General features: G+C 43.6%; 1 protein-coding gene across 6 annotated transcripts in view; it reads right to left on the reverse strand.

Moving 5' to 3' along the window:
* USP45 (ubiquitin specific peptidase 45) overlaps nucleotides 1–23,313 on the reverse strand; it is a 164,149-nt gene that overhangs the window by 112,625 nt on the left and 28,211 nt on the right. For 4 of the 6 annotated variants that reach the window (XM_025200068.1, XM_006020460.3, XM_025200067.1 and 1 more), the window contains exons 2-5: nucleotides 18,759–18,868; nucleotides 17,591–17,760; nucleotides 8,158–8,261; nucleotides 4,637–4,737 (exon numbers count right to left, since the gene is read on the reverse strand). In XM_025200068.1, the coding sequence (XP_025055853.1) occupies nucleotides 4,637–4,737; nucleotides 8,158–8,261; nucleotides 17,591–17,760; nucleotides 18,759–18,858 (475 nt within the window). In that variant the 5' untranslated portion in view covers nucleotides 18,859–18,868. Of the gene's footprint in view, nucleotides 1–4,636; nucleotides 4,738–8,157; nucleotides 8,262–17,590; nucleotides 17,761–18,758; nucleotides 18,869–23,313 lie in introns of those variants that run through there. The other 2 variants (XM_025200069.1, XM_025200070.1) reach the window with 2 other exon arrangements.

Consider the following 23,313-nt stretch of genomic DNA (forward strand, 5'->3'; position numbering starts at 1 on the left):
AAACAAACGTAAAGACGGGCCGGGGGAAAGGGGAATCCCCCTGCCATAAATCCCTAGCGAAAACTGCTGTATAATTGGAGATTCGGACACAAACCAGATGACGTGGCTTAAATCAATTGGTCACTGTGTAAACAAAACCAGCTTGCACTTCCGCTCTAATCGGAGAACTCTGAACACACGCACCAGAGTAACTTAGTGGTCTGATCAACCACTAACCACTCCCCGTCATCGCGGTCCCGACGTACCCTAACCCTCCTGCAGGCTCGTCCGGTCGTTCACGGTATCTCGTCACACGGTCGATTGTAACCTGAGACACACGCTCGAATGCAAACAACGCAAGCCTTCTGCCTGCGTCGCACATCACTATCTGGGCGACGTAAGTAAACAATCTCCTGCAACCAACACGCGTCTGTGCCTGTTTAATTCTACTCCATCCATTAATTACCCGCCTGTCAGGGCGAAAGTTTTACTGCTCTGGTCGGGGGGGGTCAGAAAGCAGCTGCCGGCGCTGCTCTGATCTCCGACACTACGCTCCTGGAATCCCCATTTCATCATCCATGACATCATCATTCCCACCCCCCTCCCCATTGTCAGGAACCTGACTTATCCCTCGTGCCCTGGCTGCTGAAGTCTTATGGTGGGGCAGCTGGATGGACAGAAGGAACACTTTAACTACTGCCTAAGCTAGTGCCACATGACAGTGGAATGTGCTCAGGGTTGACATGACTCATTGTCGCTGCATGTGTCCTCCACAACATCTGAGAGACCTGGGGGGCGGGAGGGTGGGGGGGAGGGCAAGTGGGAGGTCTTCCATGAAGCCTTGGATGAGGAGACAAAGTGCACAGTCTGGGCATGGCAGCTCAGGCATACATAGCACAGATAGGGAACAGGGTAAGCACCCTGCTGATGCTGGGGATGCCAGCCTCCAACAGTGGCAGGCAGTCTAGATCTGCAAAGCCCTGGCCAACTATCTCCTCACCGTTAAAAACTGGGAGCCCTCCCCAGATGAGTAGGGCTGGACAGATTTGAAGGCTTGTGCCCTAGCACCAAGCCATGGGTTCCCTGCCCCAGACTCCTTTGACCCTGCGTCCTGGGCAGTGCTGCCCAAAAGCCAGACCTTCCCCTTGGTCTGGCTTGGTCTCCCTTCCCCTGCTCAACTCTCCCCAGGGGCACACACTGGGGTGCAGGGTGCACGAGGAGGCAATGTGTTTCAGGTTAAAATGTAGCAGATGCTAAACGTTTCTTGTGTTCAATAAAGAAAACCTGTTGAATGTTGCCCATGGCAGAACTTGGTCCCTCTTCCCAATTAACACAAACCAGCAAATCTTTGGAGGGGGAGGTCTGAAAAAAGTGCGAAAGAACCTGGAAGGGGCGGTTGGGATGATTATCAGAGGGTCACTTACAGCTGTACCCCCCAACACTGCAGCGGGAAAAACAGTGGCAGGTGGTAAGTGATGTGGAGGCAGGCAGTGGGGGAGGAAGGCGGTAGGGTGAGGCAAGCAACCTAACCCCTGACACTTGCCCCTTGACACCTTGCCCCCTGCCCACCACCCAGCTTGTGCCTGTGGGCCACTGCTCCCCTCCATAGGGCCTGCCCCCCCACCCCACCCCACCGCTTACTGTATGGCTCTGGCCCTGCTCCACCTTGGGACACAGAGCACATACTTGCTCTGGCCCCAGCTTGACCACACAGCAGTTGCTGCTGCTTTAGAGAGGGACCCCAGGCTGGAGCTGCTGCCAATGCTGCTATTACTGTTGCTACTGGGCCAGGATAGGGACAGAGCAACCACATGTGGTGGAGGGCAGGGGGCAGAGGCAATGCTGGGGGGAGGGCAGATGGGTGAATAAAGGCAACGGAGGGGCAGGCAGCAGCTGCAGCTCCAACCCTTACTCCAACCCAAAAATGAAAGAGTTGATATACATTTTAAAAATATACCTCGATTTTTCAGCTAAAATTATTCACTAATTCACCCCAAATTCTTAAATATTTTTATCCCTCCAAATTCCATTTTTCAGTAAACTTAGCATGCACTGAAAAAAATTCAGCTAGCTCTACTATGAATTTCTGGCCCTTTAAAAAGGTATAATCGGGACTACCTTAAGCTAACAAACATCAACATTTTGAAAGTCAAATGGGGATTTTGGTTGTTCCGTTTATGGTCTCTCAAAGGAAACCAACTGAAGAGAAAGTAAATAGGAATTTATTATTCACTCTCTCTGACCATACAAGAGCTAGGGGGTCACAAAATGAAACTAGTAGATAGTAAGTTTAAAACTAACAAAAGGAAGTCCTTTTTCACACTGTGTGTAATTAAAGTGTGGAACTCATTGCCACCAGGTGTTGTGGAAACTCACAGTTTAACCAGATTTAAAAAAAAGGATTAGACAAATTCTTGGAAGAAAGGTGCATCAGTACTGAGCATGAGAGTTAGGGGCACAGCCTCCGAATTCAGAACTACCTGGACCTTAAATGCTGGAGGCTACAAGTGGGAGAGGAACTGTGGAAAGAACTCCGGTCATATACTGTCCACTTTCCCTTTCAGCTGCTCTGGCACTGTGTGACACAGGCCTTTTGATGTGCCGTTCCAGAACATGGGCCAAAGAATACCAAGTAGAGCTATAAGTCCTTCTCGATGAGGGGGGCTGCTAAGGGCACATCACTGATCTCTTGGGAAAAATACAAAACAAAAAAGGGACAGGAGTGAAAGTCAAAAGTTCAAAATGAGTGCACCAAGGGGGCACACTGAGCAGAGTAGACCAGCAAGTGCCCACTGGCCCTTGAATGAATCCATGGAGTCAGTGGGCACTGCCCAGTAAAATTCTGCCCAAATGCATTAATGGACCAGGAATAGGAAAACAGACCCACAGTCCCTACGGGTCTCCCCACTGTGTGATACCGGATATCAGGCAGGGTGAACCTATAGCCTGACCTAGCTAATGGCAGATGTTATTCATGTTCTTAACTGTCAGAAAGTACAGACCACCCATACTCTCAAACCTCCACATTTCTCAAAAGTATTTCAAATTGAGAACATGATATCTGTGGCATCCAGAATCACAATCATTCCTGAAATTTTTAGCCAAAATTGGTAAAACAAGCATTTCTGAAACAAACTGAATTAATTCCCATTAAATTACTTGAAATAAATATTACAGTATTAAAATAAAAATATGTAATCAAAATACCACAGCAGTTCACAAGGTCAGTGGTTCTCAACTTTTTTAGACTCCAGACACCCCTTCATAGGCCAGGCATTGCTCACTTGACTCGTGCCCCACTAGGAAAATGCCAGCTCCTGGTTTCCACTCATTTTTTGACTACAGAAAAACAGCAGAGCAGTTCTTCTGTTGCAAATAAATCAGAAAGACCACAATAGTTCATAAAGTTTTTAATACTATGGATTCCTCCTTGAAATCTCTGGGGTTATCCTATGAATCATGTTTGCACGTCTGCTAAAGATAAGATTGTTTGGCACTCTGGAAAAATCACTGCACTAGGACAAAAGAAACTGAAAATGAAAGTATAAATAATAGTGGGATGGAATACTCTATTTTCTTTCTTCCACATCAGAGAAATGCAAAAAGTAAAATCATGATGAAGGTTTACATTCTAAAAATGTAATAACTAGGGTTCAATTTGTAATTGAGGTAAAATTTGTTTTCTAAAAGCATGGATTTTTGCTGTCTAAAACCATAAGTTTCAAACCTAAGACCATCACAGGTTTCTAGCTGAAAAGCATGTAGTAATCATTAAAACTAACAGCATTTAGGGTGCATAGTGGGGAGCATATAGTTGCTCTTCATTAAGAGTACAAAATTTCAATCCTATCTCTAACCACCTTATACAGCTATTCTCTGCTGGAAATGCACAATGCAATGCATTTGTGTGTCCTCCCCACCCCACCAACAAAGTCATACTTCTATGAAATCGAATACAGCCCCAACACATTGAAATGCTGCAGCCAAGCCTTGTGTTAGTCCTTGCATTATTCATCCCTGTTTTCAAAAGGGACTAGTGAAGGCCAATTATCCTATTATCTCCATTATATAGGTACAATGAGGAAGAGACGTTAACTACTTTCTTATGTCCCAACCCTGGTAACTGTTAGCAAAAGTAAGCATCATCTCAGATAAGTTCACATGAGTCAATGGACCAAAAGCACTATATACAAACAAATAGTAACAAGTATTTAAAGACATGATTGTATAAATATAATTTAAAATAAAATATATGTAACAACACAAATTAAAGTTGATTTGCATTACAAAAACTCAACCAATTAGTGATGAATTTCAATAATATAGTCAATTTACCAAGTACTTTCATCTATCCTCCCTCAGTACGAAAGTAAAATTGTCTTCGTCACAAACTAACATATAGACTTCTAAAGGTGGAATTTTAGGGAATTCCCTCCAGTGCCCAAAGTATTTTTTTTCAAAAGCAATAACATTTCTAGAAGCAAAATAGTGTGTTTAGAAACAACTGAGAGACTTTTTTTTGTGCAAGACCACCAGCTGTGTTATACAACATTCTTTGTTTGCCACCTTCATTAATATGAACCAGACTTTAAAAATGTTCTTTCTAGAGCACAGCAGCAATTACAGCTACTTCTACATAAAGATTGTTATAACTTACTAGGTTCAGTCCTGGAAACATGCTTTTGAAGAAAGTCAACTATCTGAGCCAAAACCTTCTTGTTGCAATGGGTAGACAGCTCTTCATCACATTCATAACACCTAAACAAACAAGCAAAGGAAACAGATTAGAATCAGGAAATGTGAGTTCATTTCCCAGATCTAACAAACTTGAGCAAACCGTTCAATATTAGCATTTCAGTTCCCTAGCTGTAAGGAGATACCAAAAAGCAAAAGTGCAGTATATACCAATGAGTATTAACTTCTCTTCTCTCACTGTCTGATATCTTGTCTAGTTAGGCTCTAATCCTGAGGTCACACCTGGGCAATTTTACTACATAAATAGAACCAATCAAAATCAATGGACCTGCTCACATGCAGAATTATATACATTGTAAATACACTGATGCCAAAAATTATGAGCTCTGAGGCACGGAGTTCTCTTTCATATTTTCAGAATGTGCTGGATGTGGATTCAAGTATTTGCAACCCTCATGCTGGGATAGAAAAGTTACTCTCCCACTGTCCCAGTTGCCTCTTAATACCATACTTTGCAACTTTTGCTTATCACCAGTGACCTAGAAAGAATTACTTTTCCTCTTTCATGAATACTTTTTTGACTTCTAGAGTTTTATTCCACCGCCCCGTAATTACTGGGTGCTGGCCAGAGCCAGTAAACTGGGGGCTTTGACTGAATTGACTGGTTTCCCTGAAAATACTTAGAAACCTCAGAGGTTCCTGGCTAGAGGATCTTACTTTTTTGCTCATGGCCACATCAATCACCAAACCTGGGGTCGAGAAGGAATTTTTCTCTCTGGTGAGCATGCGTGTGTGTATACATGGGCGCACACAGCTGAAATGGGACACAGGTTGCAGTCATATTAGTGTACAGCCAAAAGAAATCAAAACTTGTGGCAGAGATTATATCTTTTGATAAACCAACTAGATATTTGCAAAAAAAAATTCTTTATTTGCAAGCTTTCGGGCGCACACACCCTTCCTCAGGCATAGGAGAATGAAAGATTGTAAAATTTCTCCTAGGTGGAAATGAGAATTAGTACTTCACAGGAGAGGTGAAGATGTTATAAGATCTCCTGGTTGGAATAGTTCATACCTACTGTATGCAGACACTGTTTTACACGCTTTCATCCATTTCCATTTCGTCTATTTTCTGCCCCAACAAAACAAAGCAAACCTCCCCTCCCCGCCGCTTAAATAGTATTTTCAATGTTACTTTCCTTTATCACTGTAAATGACTCATGTCAAATCTTATTACTGCTAGTTTCATACTTAAATTGGGGAAAAGGGAAAAACTACTTGATTATTGTTAAAGGTTATATTCACATATCTTATGTCAGAGGTTCTCATGCCTTTTCATTTATGTGCATTACAGTCTGGTAGCAAAACTGTCTCATGGACTTATTTCACCTTTATCTTAATTGTCACAACAAAACATTTAATAGATAACCAAAGCAATTACTAACATAGAAAATGTATATTCTGGTAGAAATCTATGTATTTATTTACTTGCTGCTTCAAATTGAATTTAGAAGCTAGAAGCAAAAAAGAAAACAAACACTATGGCCAAGACCAGTCAGTTCTGCAAAGCTGTGTCTAAGCCAGAGGTCAGTAATCTCCAGCGTGCAAGCTGGATCTGACCCACAAAGAGGTCTGAGCCAGCATGAAGGATTGGTGGCATGGAGCCGCTTCTCTCCACTGTGCAGCCTGCTGCTCTGCAGCATCTGCGCCCTTACTGCAGGGCGGTTGGGTATCTGTGGCGAAGGCGAGTGCAGGCAGCTGGCTGCTGATGGGCAAGGGAGCTGAGGGGCAGAGACTTTCAACCCATAGCCATGGCCAGCAAAAGGCTGCCAACCCCTAATCTAAGTGGTTGGTATCCTTTCTTGTGGCAATATGGGGGACGTTACAAAACTGTATTCTGTGTGCAAGTCAAAGTAATAAGTAACCATTCCAGAAACATCCCCAAATGTTCTAACCAATCTAATACAGCAAATTAATCAAATTTAGTGTGATACCGCTTATAATGAAGTGTGAGTAGAGAACAAAATCTCTATTAGTAGAAATGATTTAATGTAACTGGCCTGTTGTCTTTCCTGCCTTTCATAAAAAAGACTAACACATTTTCTTCTAGAACAGGGCTGTCCAACTGGCAGACTCAAGCTGTGTGGCCCTGAAGGGTTAGTATGCAGCCCACAAGCTCCCACCTGTCCACCACTTCCCCCTGCTTCCCGTCGCTTCTACCCTAGTGGCTGGGAGGGAGCTGGAGTGTCCAAGCTGCATAGATGGCAAAGACAGGAGCCCAGCTGCCCCCACTGCAGGTACATGTTGCATGCAGCTGGGAGAGGGAGTGCTGTGTGTACAGAGGCAGGAGCTGGGCTGTCTGTGCTGCACAGCAGGGGAGAGTTGGGTGGAGCGTCTGCCTGCCTGTGTGGCATGAAGACCCCAGGTGTGCAGCCCTCGTAGCATGCAGCCCCCAACTACCCAGAACTTGGAAAGCCCTGTTTTAGAACAGGGGTAGCCAACCTACAGCATGGGTGCCCCAAATGACACAGGTGGCCTTTATCTGTGGCATGTGGCAGATTGGAGGGAGGACTGGCAACACAGTGGTAGACAGGGTGGGAATCAGAAAGCAAAGCAGCAAGTTGGACAGGGAACACAGAAAAGGAAGAAGAAGGAACAATAGATTGGGTAGGGAGCATAGGGCTGGGAACAGAAAACAGAACAACTTGAGGAGGAGAAGGGGATCGTAGCAGCACTTGGGGAGGCTACAGGACTAATTTGTGACACGCGTGCCAAAAAGGTGGCCTTGGTGTTTCAGAAGAAGGCATGCAATGTATTTTTCCATCAGAAAAAAGCCATATCCCGAAGGGCTAACTAATGGCATGAAACTGGCAAGAAAAAGCTGCAATGCCCTCACTAGAAAAAGCATAAAGGGAAAAAAACTATTAGTAAAATACTCCAGTTTAAATAGTTGCATAGAATTACATTTATTACCTCTCTTTGATTCAGCACTTAGCTATAATCTGACAGTATTATCAGGATCTTCCAGTTTTACAGGCTGGGCTCATAAACATACATTAATGGAACACAGTTACATGTACTCCATGCTGAAGAAATGTGCAGGTTGCAGAAGAATGCTGTACAATGAAAAGAGGTCCATTTTTGGTATGAAATGAAAAGAAGGAAGGAGGAAGAAAGAAAAGTAAGGTAGATCTCATTCACATGAACCAAAGAGACTGGAAATGAGTTTACTTTGTTTTTGACTGATCTCAGGATTCTAAGGAACACTGTATGGTTCTGAGGACTAAAGGAGGTACAAGAAAGAACTTCTAATCTTCAAAGATCCTCCTTTTTCTTCATACAGAATGATATGACATGTTCATCATAGCTACCTGTGTAATTTCTTCTCAGAAACAGCACTTTATTTAAGCTGAAATGTTTATTTAATAGAGAAATATATATCATTCAGAATTACATATACAAACACCCCCTACACCATCTTACCATATGATCCATGTGCTGAGATTTACCACAATGCAATGAGGCTCTGTGTGTGATGTCTGAAAGTGTTTCAGAGAATGCTGGCCTTCCGAGTTTTGACTGCAGCCCTGAAAATGGGAGCATGAAAAAAATATTATATCTCATTTATAAATTTGTTTTTCAAGAAAAGTACAGCTATTTCTTCAAAGCAAAGTTCTTTTGAATTCACTTACTGGCATCTGCATAGGAAAACAGTTTGCACTAAAGATCAGATCCATAATGGGACACAAAGGGTTGACAAAGCTCAGCAATGTAATGCTAAACTTTTAGGCACCTAGGAAGAAGTAGTTAGCTATATTAGTGTGAAGTCAGGTAGAAGGTAGAGTAGCACCTTAGACTAATGAATTCAGAGAGGCATAAGCTTGTGTAAGGAACAACTTACAGATGCTATGATGAAGAAAGCACCTGACAAAGTAAGTTGTCACTTATGAAAACTTATGACTTGCTAAATTAGTCTGTAACAGTGGTGCTCTAACTTTTTGCTTGGCAGGCCGGAGGGGCAGTGCCCAGTCCATCCATGGGCTGGATCTGACTGGTGATCCTGATCCAGTGCCTGAGGGGAGCACAGAGAGGCCCCATCCTGTGTCCAGAGGAAGCTGGGGGGCAGCCCAGCCCAGATCCAGTCGCATGGTGGGAAGAAAGCACGGCCCAGCTCTGATCCAGTGAGAGGAAAGGAACATAGCCTGGCTCCTATCTGCCGTTCAGGGCTTGAAAATTTGGCAGTGGGTGAGAGTGGTGGCATTAATTGCCACTGCTTTCCTGGTGTCAAATTTCCCAATCCCGTGAGGCAGATGCCACGACTCCACAAGCTACATTTAGCCCGGGGGCTGGAGGTTGATCGCCCCTAGTCTATAAGATGCCGCTCTGCCCTGTCTTCTTTTAGGCACCTAGTTTTTGGTGTGGAATTCACAAACCCACGTTAAGTATCCAAATTTTCTATTGATGAATGGAGACCCAGGTACTACAATGCTTGGGAAAAAAAAATTAAAAACAACCAACACACCTAGTCTAGTGAGCAGGAAACTCCAAAAAATGGGTTGATCAGAAATCTTACCTGCCATGGGCTTGGGGGCCTACCTGCAGCCCTGAACATGAAACTAGATTGCATGACCTGGAACCCTCTTTTAGTCACAGGAACCTAAATTATGTCTTTATGTATGAACAACTGGATCACACTTTTCTTTCAAAGCAAGGCTGCCAACGAGGAGGAGGAGGAGGAGGAGAAGTCCAATCTATTCATTAGAGTGCTTGTCTAGGAAGTTGGAGACCTAGATTCTATGTACTCCTCAGCCTAATCAGATTCAAAGAAAGCTACCAGCTTCTAGGAGAATGCTAGAGATCTGGATGAGATGTTGGCATTTTCCTCAGCATCCTCCTGTTGAAGCTGTGAAACTGGATAGAAGGAATGCAAAAACAAATGGGGGAGAGAGACAGCGTGCATGCAAGAGAGCATAAAAGGAAGAGAAAGAGCATGTGCAAGAAGTTACATGACTCTCTAAGCCTGAGGACAGTTCCCTGAAAAGAGGGTCATGGGTTCCAATCCTTGCTCCCAGGTCTGGAGCATCTTGAATCTGTCACTGAATAAAATAGTAAACACTGTTAGGAACAAGACCCAGGACATAGTTCTCCCCTGCCATCAGGGGCTGCCATCATCACTAGCCTAGAGTCATGCTCTAAGAATTGTGGAATGCTTGCTGGCTTCTGTTCTGGCCCCATGAATCTTAAATTCTTCTTTTCACAATGGTCCAGCTTCATTAGGAGGGCTGTAGACTGTCTCCACTCACCCTAATCCATTTCCTAGTGGTTAGGGCACTATCCTGAAAGGTGAGAGCTGTATGTTTGAACCCCCTCAAGCTAAGGAGGGCTTTGAAAGTGGGTCTCCGACTTCCAGGGAAATGTTCTAGCCATTAAGTTACCATATAACATTCGGATACTACAACCACTGGCCATATTTTTTAATGAAACAGTTATGACTGCTGTGTTTTGTGATGAACTCAATGCTGTTGTATTAAACACACTCCAAACACACCTACTTGATCTGACCCCTTAGTGACTTAGTCCCAGTGATGCCCACTCCATGAATCCCAAACAGATTTTGGTGCAAGACAGATACCTAGACGTCCTGCTCAGCTAAGTTTCTGGATGCATACAGTAGAATAACTTTAGGTACCCACGTAACTCTACTGACCCAAATGGGGGCCTACAGACTCTCTGGTGCCTACACAGGTAGATGGGGGGTTTGCAGACCTCACTCAGAATTAGGGGTCCATATTCTATATTATTATTATTTAGGCTCACATCCTGCCCTAACCAGAAAGGCTCAAAGTAGCCTATATTCTTTCAATTGCCATATTTACTCAGATACAAGACAAGGTTTTTCCCTACAATCAGCATTGGGGGAAAAAGCCTCTTGTCTTACATTCACATAAAAGAAAACCATATTAATGATACTGTATATGTTTAAACTGCTGCTAAAAGCAGCTTGTGCTCTGCAATAGAAAGCAAGCATGAAGTTGATTAAATACAGCTAACACTGACCACGACTACAAAGTACAAACTGATGGGAGCCTACTGTAAGGATAAGTTAGTACAACTGATCTGAATAAAATATATGGTAGTGCCCATTAAGTGCAGTTTCCATCAGTGCCAACTCTTGTTCAAGTCATGGTAAGCCATAGCATTGAATACCAACTTCCTCTACTCCCATAGCTGAGCTGCGCCTTTCATTTCCATTTCCAATTATTCCTATTTCTTCATCAGCCTTAAATGTATAGCGTATGTCACCAAACAGGGTCCCAAACCATTCACCCATAATCCATCTGTCGCCCCTTCTCTAAGACAGTGGCATATGATTAGTATGGCCTGGCCCTCCATGAGGTGGAACCAGATCAGGTGGCTCTGCACCTCATTTACATATACATTTTTGGAGGATCCCAGGACTCATGACAAGAACACCCAGTTCTAGTCATGCGAGGGGAGCACACAGATCCTTTGTGGGGGTGGTATCTGTAGTATATACACACATACTGTGCAATGCTGAGCTGTGGAGTCACCATGGTTTGAAATGCTGTTGACTATGCTGATGTATGATGCTTCAATTATCAGGTTAAACAGTTGTGTTGTATCATGTCCAACACAGTGCTAACTCAGACATTAACTTTTCTCCTTAACTTGGACCTGAGTGGAACTCAATGCACAGAGGTCTGCACTAGCACATCCTGATGCAGAATCAAAGTCTTAATGTATCAAAAGAGACTTGTACAATAGACAAGACAGTGAACCAGCAATCTTTCTGTGCCCTCTTGTCAGATGAGAAGAACAAGATTGAAGAAAGAAAGAGCTGTGGAGTACATGCAGACAAGTGGTAGAATCCTGAGCCTGTTGAAATCAGTGGAGTTGTTGCATTAATTTCCCTGGATCAGGATTTCACCCTGGGCCTAGAATATGCCCTTATCTTCTTTCGGACCAGGATGTGGGCATTTGTTGTATTTGACACCAAAACAGCAAGGGCATCTAGAGTCACTTCCCATTTCTCTTTACATTCTGACATCTTTTTCTTCTTAACTGAAGGATGAATTCAACATGATTTGTGAAAAGATTTTCTTGTAAAACTTTCCATAAAATAAGTTATTTTTGTACATTTTTACTCCAAAAATCTCAAAAACACAACTTTGCCTCTGTCACCTTTCAGTCAAAGTAAGGAAACATGCTGAGAAAAAACAACATAGGAACATTATATTAATTAAAAACTATAACCTAGGGTGAGGTTGAACTATGAACTATGCTTAGTAAATCATTTTTACATGTATTTTTTCTTCTTAAAGTCAGAAAGAAAACTTTACCTTAAATATCCATAACTGAGAACTGCTATTTAGGGTTTTTATGACCAAACAGTATATTTATAAGAAGAGATGAATGCCTTTTTTAATATATTTAAACAGTTGAGTTGTCTATTGAGCAAAAAGGAAATACCTAATTACAAATGAACCTCTTACACACTGCACTGTGAGCTGCTCAAATGCTGATTCGTATTAGCACTAGCTGAAGTTTGGAGCAGTCGCACTTTAAGGTTAAAAACCTGCTCTGACTGTCCCCCACATACACGGCTGTGCTACTAAAGGGCTGGTGGCCAGGGGCCTGATGAAGAGTACAGCTGTGAATTGCCACTACAGGACTGGTAAGCCAGGACATCCCTTCTCGGGGGGGGGGTGAGAAATGGGTCGGAGGGGTCAGAAACATGAAGCTGGTAGGTGGAGAGTTAATGAAATGGGGTGGGCAATGAAATGGGAGGTGGAAAGGAAATGGGGGTAGGGGAAGGGAGGTAAAATGAAAGAAATCAGCCACTGAAGGTTACAATAAAAAGAAGGAAAAAAAGGATTTAAAAAGAAAGAGTAAGTAAATTAAAGAAGGTCTCATGTTTTAATACACTGGGATTTGGAATTGGGGTATGGGGATGCTGGTTGTGCTTCCTGGGGTGGCTTGGAGGGGGGGACGGTGAAAGGAGGCATATTTTGGGGAGCTACTGCCTCTGTCCCAGAAAGGAAGCCTCAGCTCATGGCAACCCAATATGGCCTCCTCCCTTGTTTTCCCCCACCACTTCTCAGAGACCCCCACTCCTAGATCTGTCTGTTCCTTGCAACCTGGATAGCTGCCATGTGCTCTGCACAGGGTTGCGCTCCTGGGGATAGGAAAGTCACACCCCTGGGGGAGGGAGGAGAAGTTGGCTTGGTGCCAGAACCACTCCCCTAGGCCACAGAGTTCATGAAATCATAGAAAGTTACAGTTGGAAGGGACCTCAGGAGATCATCTAGTCCAACCCCCTGCTCAAGGCAGGACCAGCCCCAACTAGACCATCTCAGACAAGGCTTTGTCTAGCCAGGCTTTGAAAACCTCCAAGGATGGAGCTTCCACCACCTCTGGGTAACCTGTTCCAATGTTTTACTACTCTCCTAGTGAGAAAAGTCTTCCTAATATCTAACCTAAACTTCCCTTGCTGCATCTTGAGACTGTTGTTCCTTGTTCTGTCATCGGCCAAGACAGAGAACAGTCTAACTCCATCCTCTTTTGAGCCTTCACATAGTTGAAGGCTGCTATTAAATCCCACCTCAGTCTTCTCTTCTCTAGACTAAACAAGCCCAGTTCCCTCAGTCTTTCCTCATAAGTCATGTCCCCCAACCCCTTCACAATTTTTGTTGCCCTCCGCCGGATGCTTTACAACTTGTTCACATCCTTTCTGTAGTAGGGGACCCAAAACTGGACACAGTACTCTAGATATGGCGTCACCAGTGCTGAACAGAGGGGAATAATCACTTCCCTTGACCTACTGGCAACACACCTACCAATACAGCCCAGCATACTATTAGCTTTCTTGGCAGCAAGTGCACACTGCTGGCTCATATTCATCTTATTGTCCACTGTAATCCCCAGGTCCTTTTCTGCAGTTCAGTGGGTGAAAAGTTAGTCCACACAGGCGGATGGGGGGAGGGAACACTGCATCCTGAGATATTCAAGGACTAACCTGGACAGCTCATCTGTGGAGTCTGGCCATACCGTAACGCAGGGGTAAGCAAAATATGGCCTACAGGAGGGACTTTGTCTGACCCACAGCGGGTCTCTCAGTCCCGCCTAGCCCAGGCACCATCTGGCCTGTGGTGCATCCCGCCACCCCCTGGGCACACAGCAGGCTGGGGCGGCTCCGCAGCTGGACTGCCTTTCTAGGCAGCCTAGGCTGCAGCAGCTTCTTCCAACTGCCACTTCTGCTGGCCCCAGCCCCATGGTATTGTTGGACTTGCACCAACAATACCATGCTCTGACCCCAGCCGTCCCTGCACCTGCTCTGGACTCGCCTGCCCCTGTTGAGCAGCAGCAGCAGAGCCAGCTGGCAGAAGTTGCTGCCTGGCACAGAGGAAATGCAGCCCGTCCCCTTCACTGCTGTCAGACTCTTCTTGCTGAAGCTACCCGGAGCCCATGCCTGAGCTACCCTGCAGTTCCTCTGCACTGCCACCGCTGCCCTGCTGTATGGCCTGGAGGTGATGGTAACAGTGGTGGAAAGGAGCTACAGGGCAGTCCAGGCATGGGCTCTGGGCAGCTTCAGCAAGAAGGGCCCAGCAGCAGTGAGGGGGAGGGGCCGCTTTTCCCCCATGCTGGGCAGCAGTTCAGTGTGGGTAGGTGATCTGGAACAGGCACAGGGCGGGCGGGGGTGGGGCTGTGCATGTGGGTTCCGGCTGGTCCACTCAGGCCAGAGTGAGTCCAGAGCTGGCACAGTGCAGGCCTGGGTTGAAGCTGGGGCTGTGCAGTGTTGGCAGTGGTGGGGAGGAGCCACAGAGCACATAGGCTCCAAGCTGTTGCGGGGAGAGTGGTGGTGTCCAGTCAATGGTAGCTCCTCAGAACTGCCTATGTGGCCTGCAGACCCAAATAATAGCCCAGCCTTGGCTTAATGAAACATAAGCTGGGTAACATGGTTCAGAGATAAACCTACCCTGAACTATGATGCACAAGTAGAGCATCATAGTGGCAGTGATTATGCCACCTTGGAGTGGCATAACTTTAAGCTGCCTAAAGTGTACTTAAAACTAGTTTCAGGTGTTAGTGTGTGGACAATCCAGGGGTTAAGAGCACCAGGAGCTGCCTAAAATTATTGTATAACTCTAGAACTCAATTCTGAATCTAAATAAATAATTTATTTACCAGCGACTGGTATATAAAAAGTACCTTGTTGGTACAAAAAAGTAAAACCATCATGGGAAGCATCTGTGCTATTCACAAAGCCCAGAGCTCATTGCCGAGCTTTGACTTCAGAAGGCATGTGGACTTCTCTTGGCCCCCAGAATGTTCCATGAAAAGTTATGCACAGCTGCTCAGCCCCACATGTATCCCCCATGCCTTCTGTTTCTCCAGAATCAGCCTCACTTTTCAGAGTCTAAGCTACAAAGGTAGAAAAATGTCTTTGTGTACTGACAAGTTACTCAGGGAAGAGTACAGGTGAACAACTTCAACACTGTCAGTACAGATTCCCACTTGTGGGGAAAGCGTTGCAGCATCAAAGATTAACTGAGCAGACATGTGAGTTGTTCTCTGAACTGCAACATCAAATTGGCTCCGTGATCAGACCCAGAGGGTGGTGGCTGACGGAAGTCAATTGTCATGGTGCCCTGTGACCAGTGGGGTTCCTCAAGGCTCTGTCCTTGCGCCTATATTGTTCAATATCTTCCTTAATGATGTGGACACTGGAGTCAGAAGTGGACTGGCTAAGTTCACCAATGATACCAAACTCTGGGGTAAAGCATCCACACCTGAGGACAGGAGGGCGATCCAGGCTGACCTAGACAGGCTCAGCAAATGGGCGGACGAGAACCTGATGGTGTTTAACACTGAAAAATGCAAGGTTCTCCACCCTGGGAGGAAAAACCTGCAGTATCCTTATAAGTTCGGCAGTGCTAGACTAGCGCTACGGATGAAAAGGACTTGGGGGTCATGACTGACCACAAGATAAACATGAGCCTTCAATGCGATGCTGCAGCTAGTAAAGTGAGCAAAACGCTGGCTTACATCCATAGATGCTACTCAAGCAAATCCCAGGATGGCATTCTCCCATTGTACTAGGCCTTGGTGAAAGCGCAGATGGAGTACTGCGTCCAGTTTTGGGCTCCACAATTCAAAAAGGATGTGGAGAAGCTTGAGAGAGTCCAGAGAAGAGCCAGCACATGATCACAGGTCAGGAAAACAGACCTTACGATGACAGGCTGAGAGCTATGGGACTCAGGCTCAGCACAGGCTCAGGGGCAATCTGATGGCCACCTATAAGTTTATCAGGGGTGTTCACCAGGATCTGGGGGAATGTTTGTTCACCAGAGCCCCCCAAAGGACAACAAGGTCGAATGGTTATAAATTCCTGCAAGACCGTTTCAGGCTGGACATAAGGAAGAATTTCTTTACTGTCCGGGCCCCCAACGTCTGGAATAGCCTGCCATCACAGGTGGTTTAAGCACCTTCTCTGAACGCCTTTGAGAGAAAATTGGATGTTTATCTTGCTGGGATCCTGTGACCCCAGCTGACTACCTGCCCCTGGGGCAGGGGGCTGGACTTGATGATCTTCTGAGGTCCCTTCCAGCCCTAATGTCTATGAAAACTATGAAAATTTGCAGCCAGATCAAGTGCATATGTTTGATTAAATGTAGACGTGCCCCTTGCTCACAATTCTACATATTTTAACTATAAGAATTAATGAAGATAAGTCATGGAGTCCACTACTAATAGTTTTCTTCTCTAAGAAATGGAATCCATTTACATAAATGTTAGGAAGAAATCAGTTCTCCTCATCCTGGTGATGTAATTTATGAGAGGTCTAAGAGAATTGTGGAATGCCTTACTAAAAATAATGGCTGGGCAGCTGTTGGCAAAAGCTAAGTATGCAACCTCCCTCCAAGCTACCTGGCTGTTTCAAAATAAGTTTTCATGCACTTTACAAGCAAGGGACAGGGTTCAGAACTTGTTCTAAGTCTGCTTCAACAGTTGTAAGGACTTTCTCCACAAGCAAGGGAGAGAGGCAAGGCAAACATTATGATGGTTTATTCATTTATCAGGAAAGCCAGTTCATGGTATTGAAGCTTCCAACCAGGAGATCTTTACTATTATTGTTATTATTAGGAGTGGAAGAAGAAAGAAAAACTATGGCAAAGCTACCTCCCAATTCGTACAAAATAAACTCTCTCTATTATGGGGAGTGGAGGGGGAAGGTAGAGAAAAAAAAAATCAGCAAATTAAAGGTCGGGGATCAGAAGTTCTGAACTGTTGCTCCAACATTTGGAAGGAATAGAGCAGGGGCGGACAATTATTTTAGGCAGAGGGCTGCTTACTGAGTTTCAGCAAGCCATTGACGCTGCATGACAGGCAGCTCAGGGCAGATTAATATTAATTTTCTAAATGTTTTAGGGGCCCCACAGACCGGATAGAATGACCTGGCGGGCCGCATCCAGCCCCCAGGCCGCATTTTGCCCACCCCTGGAATAGAGCATACACTGGAAGGTGAGGTGGCAGGTAGTCCTCCTTTAAAGTTCTGCACGGAAAGTTTCCATAGATCAAGGATAAATCCTCACAGCCTCCAAAAGCCAGAACTGTCCAAAGCATTTTAAATTCTAATACAGAGGGGATCTTCAGTGACAATACTAAGAGAAAAACAAGGCATCATAAAATCAAGAATTCTTGATCCCAGTTCCATAAAGGAATTTAAAGACAAAAATCCCCCAAAACACATGGATCCCCAATTAAAGGCTTAATATATATTTATTTCCACTAAAGCCAATAAAGCTCTGTGCAGAATAAGGATTTGCACTAGCGTACCTTCTCATGTGATAAAGATCTGCATCTCGCTGTAAATTTACAATGCAGGTTTGCTTACCTGAGAACCACATTTGAGGCACAGCCATATATCAGAAGGCATTACTAGTTCTCCGTCGCTTATTCGTCTTTCCTTCAAACATTCTGAACATATTGACCAAACATTCTGAGCTACTGCCCGCTTTACAAGATGTACATCCACTGCTTGACTTACATGTTGGCAGGTTAAGCCTACAAAATAAGAGATAAAAGTGCATTAGCCATGCTATTAAAAGCAATATTTATTTATTTACTTACTTACTTTAAAAGGCCAGTTTCTGACATCTAAGTATATTGGCAAGGTTTCAAGGGCTTTAAAAGCACAATATTCATACTTTATACACTCTTTTCTGTGGATCAGTGATCACTGTAAAATGATGCATTGTAAAATGCATTTACTCAGAAACTATACCAAGCATCTAGATACACCTTGAATGCTTTCAGAAGCTGCACTCATAGATCCCTGCTCAGCTCAAAAGCTGAATACAAATATTACTCTGCAGGCAGGCAGGCAGGCAACTATTAGAACTGACTGATAAAAAAAAAACTGCTGCCTGCCATCAACATTAAAAAAAAATGCTAGTTACCAGCAAGCTAATATATTTTATAGTTACATAAACTATGCCTTACAAACTATGGTATTTTTGAAGGGTAAGATAAATTAGATCCAAAAAATGGCATCTATTTGTACATGCTTCTGAAGGATGTTATTGTTCCCTCTAACAATTAGCCACTCTCCCAACTAATAAAGACCCCAAAATCAAGAATGTAACACCACCATAAAATGATACATCTAAGAACAAATATATTTAGCAACCATGTCAAGACTGTTAACATTACCTAAAATTTAGTTTTGTTGACGTCAACAGCAGCATGCCCAACCTCTCCTACCTTAAAGAAGGCCTCATAGTCTAATTTACTGCACCTCTACCTTTACAACAAGTATTTCCTTTAACCATGAATACAGCCTCATGTTCATTAGTATTTGCACCAATTTACCAAGCACAGTACAATGACAACTCAGCAAGCCAGGGATATTTGTTTGTAACCATCTCTGTTACTAAATCTGACCAACACTTCACTGTTTCCACATGCATCTCCTGCTTTGCTGACTAATCAAAAGCATATGGACATTATTTTCTATCCTTTGGTTTGATGGTCAAATATTACACAAATATTGCATAATTTACCTGCAATGTCATCTGAAGAGTCTTCATCCTGTGGCTTATTAGGCCTTTTGTTTCTCTTGGTTTTCTCAGGGTTAGCCCTTGATGGATCTTTCACCCGCATCTGTTAATTACTGGGAAAGGAGAGGAAAATAAATATTATTTTATCTCCTTTATATTTCAAACAATGTTAAGGTCTGAACTCTGAAAGCATAGGGGTAGCAAGTCAAGTACTCACATTCAATAATTCACAGATTATATATAGTGTTTATTATATTTTTGCTTAGCTTTCAACTAGCTGCAGCTCCTTTGCACTGAGAAATATGAACATCTCAGAAATGCACACACTCAGAAATGATTTGTAAATTGGAAATACATGTATTGTGTAGCCACACAGTCAGCAGTCCCATAATTGTTTAAGAAAAAAAGATCAAGCTGCTATGGAGTACTCACAGTTCATTAGCACCACTTCTGCCTGTCTTTTCCATAGCCCCCCTCCCTTCTTCCCCCACTCCAGTGCTGTCTTCAGGATGAGGGGGGGAAAGGGAAGGGACCTCCATCTAGGGTTTGCCCAGCCTGCACTACAGTGGCAGGACGGGTTATTTGGAGGGGAGATCTACCCAGCTTGCACACAGGGCTGAATAGAAATTAATGAAGGTGCTCTGCTTTGAAGCACCTTCATCTGAACCCTCATTAAATAAGGGTTAATTTGTCCCACAACTAGACACTTTTAAAGCGTTCTGCATCTGTGCACTTCTGTCAGGACACAGCTATAGAGGGCTTTCAAGGGACTGATTGCACAACAAATCACTTCTGTCAGCGCCCTTTCACGTACTTGCAGCACTAATTCCTTATCTTTAAATCAGGATATTAATTAATGAATTTCAGATAAAAATTCATCATAGAAGTTCACCACATAAATATCTTGCATTTCTTCAGACTGCTCTTTCAACATAGGTTATGATCTGTATCTGACATGATGAATTTTCCATGAAGCAACAGTGACAGGAACTATTACCCCTTCAGCTGAAATCTCTGAACTCTAATTTCTATTTAGAAAAATCTGATTTACAGCAGTGGTGGCACAGTTTCCTTAGTACTCATCCTAGGAACAGGTCACTAATGCAGATGCAGACCTTATAAAAGACATTTGAAACACACACACCCCCCCCACTAAAACATATAGATATTCTCACTCGTGCAGTAGACACATTTCTAAAGCTTTGAAAGCTAAGCCCAGTTTCAGGAAAATAAAACCAGTTACAACCTCCTGCAGTTGAGCTATACCTGGTTAAAGACCTAGCTACCTTAAAACATACCATACTTACTTGAATATAAAATGACCCTGAATATAAGATGAGCCCTCAATAATTAATTCCATTTATGGAAAATTCATAAATTTGTTATAATTCTCGTGTGTGTGTGTGTGTGTGTGTGTTTTTCCAGGCTCTCAGTGCCCTGGGTCAGTGCCAGAGTCAGAGCCACAGCAGCTGCCTGTTACCTCCTCTGCTTCATATGCAAATAGGAGATGGGCTTTTTTTCCCCTAACTGGAGGGGAAAAAAACTTGCCTTATATTCAAGTAAATGTGGTAATATACAGGATCACAGGAAAGCAGAGATAGAAGGGATCTCACAAGGTCATCTAGTCCAGCCTCCTGCTCTAGACCAGTGCATCCCTTATTAAATAATCCCAGCCAAGTGTCTGTCTAATCTGCTTTTGAAAGTTGCCAAGCATGCATATTCCTGGTTAGCCTGTTCCAATGCTTGACCACCCTCATAGTCAGAAAGCTCTTCCTTAATCTCCTGCCTAAATTTCCCATGCTATAGTTTAAGGCTGTTCCTCCTAATCATGTCTACTATGCTCACAGAGAAAAGTCCATCTCCATCCCCTCTATAATCACCCTTCAGGTATTTAAAGACTCTTATCATATCCCTCCTCAATCTTCTTTTCTCCAGACTAAATAATCCTAATTCTTTCAGCCTTTTCCCTTTGACTCCCAGGCCCTTGATTATTGTTGTTACTCAGCACTGGACTCTTTCCAAACTGTCCACATCCTTCTTGAAGTGTGAGGCACAAAACTGGACACAGAACTACAGGTGAGCCTCACCAGTGCTGAACAGAGTAAAAGAATCACTTCCCCTGATTTGTAAGTGACACTCCTGTAATTACAACTCAGGATGCTGTTGGCCATTTTTGTAACAAGAGCACATGATAGGCTCATATTCAGCTTATGGTCCACCATAACCCTTAGGTCCTTCTCTGCAATACTACAACCTAGCCAGTCATTCCCCAGCCCAAGCACAGCACTTATCTCATCTGATTGACTATGGACCATTTCTCCAATAGAGGTCATTCTAGATCCTAGCCCTACTCTTGAGAGTGTCTGCAATTCCACACAGCTTGGTGCCATCCAAAAATTTGCTACGCTTACATTCAATCCCATCATTCAAATCATTAATGAAGATTTTAAACAACATCGGACCCAGAACAGACCCTGGGGAACCCCACTTTATATCTCCTGCGAACTACACATTGAGTCATTGAGGGCTAGTTGCTGAGTATGATGACCCAACTAGTTATGTATCCACCTTAAAGTACTAAATATACTTCCTGAGCCTTGTTAATGAGAACCTTGTGGAAGACAGTGCCATACCCTGACTTTAGCAAGGCTTTCATCACATCCACTGCTCTCCCTCTCATCCACGGAGCTTGTCACTTTATCATAGAAGGAAATCAGTTTGGTCAGGCATGCATGACTTGCTCTTGGTGAATCCATGCTGGCTGTTCCTGATTATATTGTTCTCTTCTAGGTGCTCCACAATGGATTCCTTGAGGACCTGCTCCACAATCTTTCCAGGTATTGAGATCAGGCTGACTGATCTATAATTCTTTGGATCCTACTTTTTCTCTTTCTTAAAGATGGGCACTATATTTGCCTTTTTCCTGTCATCTAGGGCATCACCAAACCTCCATGGGTTCTCAAAGACGATAGCCAATGGTTCCAAAATTACCTTAGGCAATCTCCTATGTCCACTGATTAGCTTTTTGTTTTATTCCTACTTTGGAATATACTGCTATTGATCTTAATGACAAAAATATTCCCTTTCCTTTCTTACCTCCATTGGCAAAGAATGGAATAGTAGACATTATTGATAGGGACCTATCTAACTCACACCAAGAGAAACCAATTTTCATGGCTTGGTCACAGCCTGAAGAGCTGATTTCACGGTTATTCTGTGGTGGCCCCAGCCCTTGGTGCTGATTGGTAGACAGGCCCTGGGAGGAGAAGGGGGAAGGGAGTGGCCACCATCTTGACTCCTGGATGCCCTTTGTGCAGCCCCACCCCTCATCAATGATTGGCAGAGGCATAAGGGGGCAGCTGCCCCCCCAGCCAACATTTGTGCCACCCCACCAGAAGGCCCCTATCCCTCCCAGGCAGGCTGTGAGGCTGGACTACAGAGGCAGTGAGAAATGCTGGCTCCCATTGGGAAGCCAGCATTTAATTTTTATTAAGGGTTGGGGTTTTTTTTGGTTGACTTCCTGGGAAATCATAGCCAATGCCATTTTTGGTGACGATCGTGGAAACCACCGTTTTTAGTAGTTTCTGTAAAAACTGTGAAATCACAATTCAAATAGGTCCCTAATTATCGATATTCAGGATATCGGCATTGATATCTAAATGTCTCCTCTGAAATGAGTGAAGCAATTTACACCTCAAAGCTACTGTTTCAGGTATACCATAAACCCAGGAAATATCTTTGCATTAGTCAGACTACTTCATGCACTGAAGATTTTCTTTGCAACCATAACTAGAGATTTACTTCAAAATAAAAAAGCCATGTCTCTGCATAATAATAATAATAATAATACTAATACTACTACTAATAATAATAATAATAATAGATATGCCTGTAAGTCCCACCCAAACTGGTTTTTCATCACTTCTTTTCACCACTCCTCCCTTGTTCCTGAGAAAGGAAAAGCAGTATTATATGGTGGATCATATTACACTGTATTAAATGGCATACCATTCTTGACTAGTAGAATATTAACAATTCCCTGTAATTAAGGGTCTGATCCTGCAAATACTTACCAGTAACATTTTAAGCATGTAAGCAGTGGCACTGAATTCAGGAAAATATATTAAGTTGCACGCACATCTGCCAAATAAGGACTTACGATCATACATCCGTAACATTATAATAATTTTTTTTTAATTAATCTTAAGTGCACCAGTTTCCATAATATGCTTTATTAACCATTATTTTGGAACAATTTTACTGTCACCTCACCCCATTCAGCTCAGACCATGAGGGAAGTATTCCCAACTTTCTCTTCCTGGCCTTCAAACTGTCACAACCCAAAGTTGTGGTTTTTATATTTGAGTGTGCTTCGGCATCGCTAAATCATGTTCCCGCCAAATTGCAGCTCTTTTGCACGGTGGAGTGTTCTGCTGCAACAGAGAACCCGTGTGCAGGAGCTTTTCCCGCCAGTTCTGTAGCTTTCTTTGCATAGTGCATTTCTTTTGCATTATAGTAATGCGCGATGCAAGGAGTCACTGCCATTTGTATTAGGATT

The sequence above is a fragment of the Alligator sinensis genome, unplaced genomic scaffold (assembly GCF_000455745.1).
Source record: "Alligator sinensis unplaced genomic scaffold, ASM45574v1 scaffold145_2, whole genome shotgun sequence".
In the NCBI taxonomy this organism is placed as follows: Eukaryota; Metazoa; Chordata; order Crocodylia; family Alligatoridae; genus Alligator; species Alligator sinensis.